This window comes from Phragmites australis, chromosome 5 (assembly GCF_958298935.1).
Source record: "Phragmites australis chromosome 5, lpPhrAust1.1, whole genome shotgun sequence".
Lineage (NCBI taxonomy): Eukaryota > Viridiplantae > Streptophyta > Magnoliopsida > Poales > Poaceae > Phragmites > Phragmites australis.
The window spans coordinates 2,222,400-2,232,012 of NC_084925.1; the positions used below are offsets into that span (position 1 = coordinate 2,222,400).

General features: G+C 41.2%; 1 protein-coding gene across 3 annotated transcripts; it reads left to right on the plus strand.

Moving 5' to 3' along the window:
- The first annotated feature begins 1,833 nt into the window (after positions 1-1,833).
- LOC133918353 (dolichol kinase EVAN-like) lies at positions 1,834-8,908 on the plus strand. Of its 3 annotated transcripts, none has more exons than XM_062362202.1 (14): positions 1,834-2,116; positions 5,084-5,196; positions 5,376-5,564; positions 5,659-5,763; positions 6,040-6,110; positions 6,192-6,266; positions 6,334-6,560; positions 6,995-7,184; positions 7,292-7,357; positions 7,480-7,568; positions 7,665-7,779; positions 7,876-7,927; positions 8,009-8,109; positions 8,208-8,908. In XM_062362202.1, exons 1-14 carry the CDS (start codon positions 1,929-1,931, stop codon positions 8,319-8,321), a joined length of 1,695 nt encoding a protein of 564 aa, XP_062218186.1. In that variant the 5' UTR covers positions 1,834-1,928; the 3' UTR covers positions 8,322-8,908. The 3 variants fall into 3 exon arrangements, with proteins under 3 accessions (XP_062218186.1, XP_062218187.1, XP_062218188.1); XM_062362203.1 differs by having other exon boundaries at positions 1,921-2,116; positions 5,089-5,196; XM_062362204.1 differs by lacking the exon at positions 5,084-5,196 and having other exon boundaries at positions 1,921-2,116.
- Positions 8,909-9,613: the final 705 nt, after the last annotated feature.

The following is a 9,613-nucleotide window of genomic DNA, read 5'->3' on the forward strand; positions in this document are numbered from 1 at the left end:
TTAAGCAACGCATCATCTCAATTAACCTAGCAACAACGAGGATATAGGTTTCCATAACTTTTGGTCAAATCAAGTAATCAAGAAAAGTCCCCACAACACAAATCAAGAAGCCTCCCACTCCCAAATCACCTGCAAAGATAAAATCTTTGTCTTGCAACTACGAACCAGAGCATGTAGATGCTCAATAAGAATACGATTATACCACTATGATCTCCGCGGCTGCTAGTACAATAGCAGAAGATGGATCAAATTCGAACCCTCCTCAGCAGAAGCCTACCAGTTCCCCTGACCCCAACAAAGAATTCGAGAAAGGCACCAAAATATATCAGGAAAGGGCTGATGGAACTTACCACATCAGAGAATTTCCAAAGGGCGGAGTAACTCTAATCGAAGTATCGAGGAAAAGATTCAACCCCAATTTCGTTTGGCTCACAGTCTAAGGGTTGCGGTGCGCGATTTGAGGAGGGTAGCAGGAGAGCAGAGGCGGCGAAAGCTCTAATTTCGCACGGATCTAGGACTATCACGGCCCAAATGAGCTCTAGATCATGAAACTAGGCAGGGATGTAAGCAACAAGAGAACGCCGAGATGCGTTACCTCTGACGAGTGCGAGGGAATGCAGCGCCGCGGGCTCAGGGTGGAGCTGCGGAGGTCAAAGGGGAGCCGAGGCCAGGCGGCGGGGAGGCAGATGGGAGAGGGGATGGTGGCAGTGCGCTAGAGGATGCCGAATGGTGGCAGGAGCGCACGAGGCGACCTGCAATTGGAGGATGGCGTGGGGGAGAGACACACCAAGTTTGACGTGCTAGAGGAGCCGAATGGCGAGGCTGGTAAAATGTCGTGCACATTGGCTAGTCTACTGGAGACGGAAAATTGATCATTTTGACGTTTTGGTCAGATGACGTGCATGCTAGCTAGTCTACTGGAAACGGAAAATTGGTCGTTTCGATGTTTTGGTCGTATTGTATGCGCGTTGATGAGGCTGTTAGAGATGCTCTTAGGTTTCAAGTTACGTCAATTTGAATTTGCTCGGTGGGGATTTTTTGTTAGCTTTAGGCTAGTAATCTGGTTCGAGTTTTTGTTGTTTTTATGGGTAAAACAGGCTATATCTGTAACTTCAGGGCAACATTGTCTGTTCATATGGCATAAAGTAGAAGTTCCAATTATTTAATGGTGTGGAAGAAAGATTTCAAAATCTGATGGCAAATCACTGAAGTTTAAATTAAATTATCTCTTGAACTTATGATTATTTGGGGACACACTGGGGTCGATTGATAATGTAGATGTGATTAAAATTAAACAGCTCCGCTCCTATGACTCGGTCCAAAATATAAATTTCCATCTATTTTGATTTGGGCCTATTATCGGTTTCTGTATTTATATATTTATCCAATATATAAATTTCTATTCACTCAAAAAAAGTATATAAATTTCTCTAGGCTATCATATATGTGACAGTCTCGTTGTTTGATAGAGGAATCAGTCACCCACGATATCGCCAGCCTGAGTGCAAAAATGAACTGGACGTGGATGCGTGAGCGGGAATGAGATCTCGGCAGGTAACATTAAATTGATGTGAACCGTTGAATTTAAGTGGACGGATCATATCTAATGATACAGTACCATATTAAGTATATTTTACTATAATATTTAAAGTTATAATATTATTTATCCTCTGATATTTTACTATTTATTTGTAACTTTGCTAGACATCTTTTGGTCGACGTCAGCGCTGGCTTGAATGCAAACAGGCCCATGGAACGCGTCACGAGAGTCACGAATTGGTCACCAACTTTGACCGCACCCACTGATGATTGACCCACCCCAACCTCTGCACACCACGCCGGACCGGACCGGACCAAACCCACCCGATGCGTAGCGTAACGGCCCGGCCAAACTGACCAGGTTCGCGCGCGCCTCCCCGTCGCTGGCGATGGCGCCGGCGCTGCTCACCGGCGAGCGGCTCGTGGTCTTCCTCTTCGCCGCACGCGTCGCGCTCGCGGCCCCCGCCCACCTCGCCGCCCCGCTTGCGCTCCTCGCCGCTGCCGCCCTCGCGGTCGAGCTTGCCGTGGATGGCTCCGCTCCCGCCTCCGCCCCCCGCCTCCGCCCCTTCAAGACCAGGTGCGCCCTTACCTCTCTCTGTCTCTCGAATTGGACAACTGTCCGCGATTTGGTTAGCTGTGGGTATTTCACCCTCCACGGTGTAAATTTGGTCATGTTCGGTTCCCCACCCAGCGAACTAGGTGCGTTGGAGCTCCTTTTAGTGGGTGGGAGACTGGGAGTGTAGTACCTGCAAAGCTCCTGGTGGAGCTGCAAACCTGAGGCGAATTCGTACAGAGGATCGTTGAAAACAGGTTGCCTCGTTGTCTGCGCTGCATAGTGCATACACATTTGGGGAATAATTGTTGAAATTAGGGCATTAGTAGGTGTGCTAGAGATTAAGTTGATGCAGTGAGATCTGACACCCTGTTCAGTCGAATTGTTAGATTTAACATACAGCCGAAATGCATTTAACTGTTTACCAAAGAACGTGTTTAATTGTGACTTGTGGCTCTTCCGTTGACATTAATGTTAAGGTCAGGCTTTGGTTCTTTGGAATTTGGAGGGACAGTTGTTTTTATAAGTAACTTGGCTTTCAGTAGAACTTAGCTAACTCTTGTTGCGATGGGGAATACAGAGGTGCTTTAGTTGCACATTCGAATAACAATGTTGTCTCTCTTGAGATTTTTTTTTTAACAGAGATTACCTCGGTTTTTATTAAAAGCCAATAACCAGGTTTACAGAACAAAACCAGAAAGAAGAAAAAATGAGAACATAAGGCAGCTGGGATACAACCAGCAAATTGGTGATCACAGGCACAGTATAATGATAGAACGTCCTCAACAAAGCTAGCCTATTACACAGAGAGCACCAAAGCCTCAAGAAAATGCCTAAAGCTCCCAGACATCCGAAACAGGAACAACAACAGGAAGGGAGAAGCCCAACAACCACTCGCATGCATGCAAACGAGCATTGTCCACCTTAAGTTGATCATCATTTCTGAGGAGGATGCTCTATTTCTACACAAACGACATAGCTAGCATTAGAACATCAGTAGGTTTGCGGGGGAATTTCTTCTCGATCGTCATGGAATTCCTAGTCCTCCACAGAGTCCAAGCAATACCTGCAAAGAGGAAAAGACCTGGATTTTGAGAGATATTGAATTTCTCCGGAAGTCATCTCGCCCATAAGTCAGCTATCGAATTGGGAAACCCATTCCACCCAAACGAGTCTCTCAAAGCATACCAAGAAAAATGTGCCAATACACACCAAAAGAAGGTATGATTGACATCCTCAGGCATATTGCACAGGCAGCAGGTTGAACTCCCTTTCCAACCCCTTTTCTTTAGGGAGGAGGCCAGAAGCTTATTATGCGACATTTACCAAATGAACACCTTAATTCTGAGAGGGATTTTGCAAGTCTAAATCTTCATAGCATCCTTGCTAGAAAAACCCTCAAAAGTGAGGAACCTGTAGAGAGACTTGGTGATAAATCTCCTTGATTTTTCAAGAGCCCAATTCACCTAGTCATCGTTACCATTTAGCTGAATGCATTGCAGCTTGTGCATCATGACATCCCATTAGAGCAGGTCACAAGAGGTCAGGCTTCTCCTAAACTTCACCTCCCACTCATTATTAACCCAGCAGTCTAAAACTCGAGAATCTGGATCAGAGCAAATACAAAAAAGGTCATGGAATTGTGTATTCAGTGGAGTATCACCCAACCAAACATCCTTCTAGGAGAGAGCTTTGTTGCCCTTATTCACTTTGTAAATAGCTCCTCATTGGAAAAGGTGTTTCACCTTATGCAAGGCTTGCCAAAACTGAGACATGCCTCTCTGCCTGGAGGTGAGAAAACTATCATTTAGCATATATTTGGCTTTTAGGAGTTTGCACTAGGTGTCTTTAGACCTAGAATAGATCTTCCAAATCCACTTGACCAGCAGGCACTCGTTCATAACTGTAGTGTTTAAAATACTAAGACCTTCGTAGTCTTTAGGCCTACAAATAGCTTCCCAATTAGCCAAATGTTATCTATTCACATCATCAGCTCCCCTCCAAAAGAATCTTGACCTGCCAGTGTCTATTTTTTTGTGAACCCCTCTGGGGAGGAGATAAAATCCCATGGTGAACATGGGTAAGCTGGTTGAGCAGGAATTTGTCAAAGTTAATTTGTCCCCATAGGTCAGGCTTTTACCCTTCCATAGATCAGGTTTTTACCCTTCCATAGGACAAGCCTTTTGATCATTTTTGTTTGAACTTCTAAGGAGGCGAAATACCTAACTGGTGATCAGAAACTGGGATACCTAGGTCAGAAGGAGCTATCCCAGCTTGCAGTTAAGCATGTTTGCAACCCTTTCCTTCTCAGATTGCTCCATCCCAAAAGCAAAGATCTCACTTTTGTGGAAGTTGATTTTAAGGCCAGACAACCATTCAAAGCAGTAAAGTATAATTTTGAGGTTGAAGAATAGAGATGTCATCAGAATGGTGTCATCTGCATATTGAACGTAAGTGATCCCTCCAGGAATTAAGTGGTCTACAACCCCTTGAGCAGACCTTTGGATGTTGCTCTGTCCATCAGGGCACTCAACACATCTGTAGCAATATTAAAGAGCAAGGGGGATAAGAGATCCCCTGTCTAAGCCCTTGGTATGTTCTAAAAAAAAGTCCCCTCTAACCATTAATGTTTATGCACACTTTGTCCCCCTTGACAGATTGCATGACTCATTCTATCCACTTAGGGGGAATCATTTCCCTTTCATGACTCTTTCCAGGTAACACTATTTTACCTTGTCATAGACCTTCTCAAAGTCAATTTTAACCAGCAGCGCTTATTGTTTTGTTCTTGAGATTAATTGGGATCATATGATGTGCAAACCCACTCGGCCACTTGCATGCTCTTTTTAGGTTGCACAATCTGCAATTGCTTAAACATTACATTTTTATCGCCTGTTGTGTTGTGTGTGAGCTACCTAGTTTGTGGTGGTTGGACGCTCTTTTGTGTGTCTGCCAAAAAAATGCATAACAATGATGTATTATATGCCCTAGGCCAGGTGCTTCGTCTGGCATACTACTTGGTGCCACCACTCTTCCTAGCGTCATGCTTTCTCGGTTAATCCAACTGTCGAGGGTCTTGCCGGCAGATTCTAATGGGCCTGAAGGTATATTTCTATCTTATGGTCTTGACTATGTTGGCTCTTAGATGAAGACTTGCCTCAAACCTATGTCGACAATTCACAACTCAACGGGTTTCTGAAGTGTGCTTATTGTCTATTTCTTTTATACTTAGCTTTTATGTGATGCATACAATTCTCTAACTACATTCCATTTCCATGGCTAGAAATCACGTACCTCGAAATGCAATACTGGGCAGCATCAATTAGCTGCCTCAGTGTGCTAGCTTTCTTCCTTTGGCATCTACGGCAGTCTCCCAGCAATGGAATCTCTAAATATCTGAAATATGGCTCATTGTTGATAGTTTCATATCTCACGGCATACTTCTTGTCCTTTCTACTGAAGACTGATGGAGGTAACTTGCATGTTTTATCTGCATTTAAATGTAATTTAGGTCCAGCATACACAAGGAAGTTGACAAACTTATCTATATGTTGAATTTATTGTAGGTCTGATGGCAATGAGCAATATAGTGTATTTGCTTTGCCATGGAGTGGCTGCTGTGATCTTAATCAAGCATATTCTAGAGAAGTTTCCTTCATGTTCATCTTTTGGTTTGTACCTGAAGTCTAAGATGTAATTAGGTCTTTATTTCTCTTCTTTTTTGTTATGTCTGTTTCATATGCTAACAGAAATTCATAACTTGTTATATATCTTATAGTTTATATAAAAAATGAATGCAATTGCACCTACATTGTTTAATATTTAAGTCCAGTTATCTTGTGTGATTTTTTTTTTGTCTCTGTAATCTATCAGCGTATTTCATGTGTTATCTTGACTTGAAGGTATTGCTTTTTCCTCATTTATTTACACTCTTTTGTAAATTTTAGGGGAGGCAGTTCTGGTGTCAAGTGGACTTGTTCTTTACTTTGGTGATATGTTGGCTCATACTCTTTCAAAGGTGTGATTTGTTCTACCAGCAAAATAGTAGCGAAGCTTATTTTATTTACTTATTTATTTTGCCCTGTATTTGTGCTGGCAGATGAAGTTCTCTGTGATATCAGAAGCATTCATTCACATGCCTGGAACTAGAAGCGATATGACCACAATTATTCAGGTAGGGTTACTTTTGATTGTCTGGCATGAGCGTTGTAGTGCGTTTATATTTATTCCCTTTTTCGCAGGGGATTTTGCTTGGCCTTTTTCTGCTTCCCTTGCTATACAAAAGTTCTCTTCAAGTTTGGGATTACTGTAGAACGCAGGGGAAGCACCAAACACAAGCAGTTGAGGAACATACACAAAAAGGAATTGGTTCTGCTATATTCTATATCTCGGTGGTGGTGGTGTTACTGTTTTTAGTGCCATCATGGACACGCCTTGTTCAAGGTCTCGAAGTGCATCCTTTTGTTTGGTAAGAATAGCGGTTCGCTTTTCATGTAAAGAGCCTAAAAGTATGCACTCAGACATGCCCTTCTTAATCATATACATTATTGAATGTGACACCCTTAAATTAAATATCCCCTCTGTTTAAAGGTAGTTGTCTGGATATTGGGATTTCTCATTTCAAAATATTTAGTCTTTGATAGAATTGATAGTGAAGTTATTATGTTTTCCATCCTATACCTGTGCTATTAATGTTGAGAAAGATGTTAGTGGTTGAGAAACATCATTCGACATGGTTAAGTACCATCTAGTACTTCGATTTTGTGACTCCTTGGTCTGTGTGAATAGGGTAGTTAGACAACTATTTTGAAATGGACTATTTATGCCTTGATCTATGTTCTTGCTTATAAAATCTTCATGGATGTTGACTTGTTGTTTGCTTAATGGTTCATTGTTTCACAGGATTTTTAACTATATGTTCACTGATTCACATGAACGACTTGCTTTATGTGCATACTGGATATGTGTGATATATGCATCAGTTAGAAGGTTCTACAGTATATCAAAGCAAAGCAAAACAGAGAGGATTCTTCTGCGCAAGTATTATCATCTTGTTGCTGTTCTGATTTTCTCTCCTGCTGTTATATTTCAGGTGATTTGTGTATTTTTAAGTTCAATTTTCATCAGTGCTAAAAACATAGTTCGATTTCCATCAGAATATTCAGTTGTTTGTTCTGGAAAAATGGTTATGTTTTGCAGCCTGCTTTCTTGGACTTGGCATTTGGTGCAGCATTTGGAGTTTTCTTAATATTGGAGATGATCCGGGTAAGAAAGTTTTTGTTTTTTCGTCCCAAGTTCTAGTTCACTTACTTTTTCTTTTATCTGAGCGATATCTAATATGCTAACTCGTGCTCATTTCCCCCACAAAATGTTTAACCATGCCCCAGATTTGGGAAATATACCCTCTTGGGTGTGTTGTGCATCAGTTTATGAACGCCTTTACTGATCATCGTGATTCTGAGATTCTTATTGTTAGGTAGGTGTGGTTTAGTAGTCTTCATTATCCACAATTTGCATCTCACTTTTTTCTTGTTCTGTGGTATGATAAACTTAATATTATCGGTGTTTTCAGCCATTTTTCACTCCTACTGGGCTGTGCACTTCCTAAATGGATGTCATCTGGATTAAATGACCGACCGCTTGCCCCTTTTGCTGGAATTCTCAGCTTGGGGATAGGTGATACCATGGTAAGTTCTGTCTAATGTGTGTCGTCTGTTGGTTATTATGTTTGGTCTATATGAATATATGATGAGTTCTCTCTCTTTTTTCTTTTTTTACCCTAGGCATCGATGATAGGGTACAAGTATGGCGTATTAAGATGGAGCAAGACAGGAAGTGAGTTCAGTTTCTTCAGTATTTGTCCTTCCACTCTTTGTTCTCTGAACTCTTATGTTTCTGTCTTATCTGACATGTTAGAGAAAACAATCGAAGGCACTGCAGCAGGCATAACTTCTGTGCTAGCAGCCTGCTCGATTCTGGTGTCACTCTTAGCTTCCAGTGGGTACATTCTTTCTCAGGTTCGATCTCTTTCTTGCTTTCAAGCTACTGAAAGTCCAACTAAAACCAACAAAGTAAGCATAAATTCTTACTGACCATCTTTCTCATGTTGGCACAGAATTGGTTATCGCTTTTGATAGCTGTAACATTGAGTGGATTATTGGAGGCGTATACAGCACAGCTCGACAATGCTTTCATACCTCTCGTATTCTATAGCCTTCTATGTCTATAGGAGTAACCTTTTGTACATCATCAAACTGACCTTTAGGTCCTCTTTTTATTTACTTATATATACTAGTATATAGTGCAATATGTAGTCACCTGTCTCCTTGTTGCTTCTACTGCCTGCTTCAACTGGTTTGGCAACTTGTCACATTCTCTGTAATCATGTATTCAGAAGTCGTTTTCATGGTAAAAACAGTCAGTATAGGTTTAGGAACAGGAGTAGGAAAACATAAATGTTCTTCAGTCCTTCGGTAGAGGGTATTTTTGGTATCGACCGTACATGTAAGTCTTATCTGAATGTATCGTTGGAAGATACAAGCTGTTCCTCCAAACTATTTCTGGGCATGGTGTTTCTGCTACCTGGGTGGGTCACCCACGAGCAAGAATGGAAAGGTTAGAGTGAGCCGCACTACGAGGAGCCAAGGATGGAGATTTTGGTAGCCGGAGTCATAAATAATGTGTTTACGTATGTAAGCATCTTCATAATGATGTGGATTTGTGGAAGCTGATTTCAGTGTGTTCCCATCAGGGCTTTTGGCCTTCTTTTATTTTGCGGATATGCCTTTAGGTCGTCGTGGATGCTTCTGATCATCATTTTGTGGAGTGTGGACTGATGACCATGAAGGCGCATGTAACAAGGAAGCTCTGTTGATCCAACTGAGTTTTGGATTGTTTTTTAAGCAACTGATACATCACATCTAGTTTTTTTAAAAAATTTAATATAAACTATATGTATATCAGGATCAAGTTACATACATATAGTCATTATAAGTGAGTAACATATATAATATCTATTATTATAACGTTACTTTATTACATCAATAACCTAATAGTTTTAAAAAAAGATTACAAAACAATGGAAATAAACTTAGCGTGGCGCTCAACTCTACAGACAATCGATCGAAAAGTCACCTGTTTAGAGCTTCGCTTCATCTTCTAGGAAGTCATCGCCTTTTGAGAAGCAACAAGATTAAGGGAGAGAGAGCAAGCGTGAGTATATGAAATGTTCAGCAAAGACATATGGGCTAAAAGTCAAGATAGGTTTTACTCAATAGTTTGTTTGCATAAAAGCCATTTTAGTAGTAAAATAGTTATAAAAGTAATCTATTTCTATGTGAATGATTCTTTAAGACACGAGTCAAAGTTTCAATCATCTGGCTTCATAACCGAGGTTCCCCACCGTTGAAAGAATCTAATGGCACTAGAGGGGGGTAAATAGGGCATTAATCAAAAACTAAACCAACTATTGAATTCTAGAATAAAAAGCAACCTTAGCCTAGAAAGAATAAAAGCAACTAG

What these genes read in the sequence shown, in the direction of transcription:
- LOC133918353 (XM_062362202.1), top strand. Translation starts at nt 1,929, where the DNA reads ATGGCGCCGGCGCTGCTCACCGGCGAGCGGCTCGTGGTCTTCCTCTTC. An exon ending in TCTGAGATTCTTATTGTTAG is followed by an intron (nt 7,569 to 7,664) that starts GTAGGTGTGGTT and finishes CGGTGTTTTCAG; the next exon opens with CCATTTTTCACTCCTACTGG. An exon ending in GTGGGTACATTCTTTCTCAG is followed by an intron (nt 8,110 to 8,207) that starts GTTCGATCTCTT and finishes ATGTTGGCACAG; the next exon opens with AATTGGTTATCGCTTTTGAT.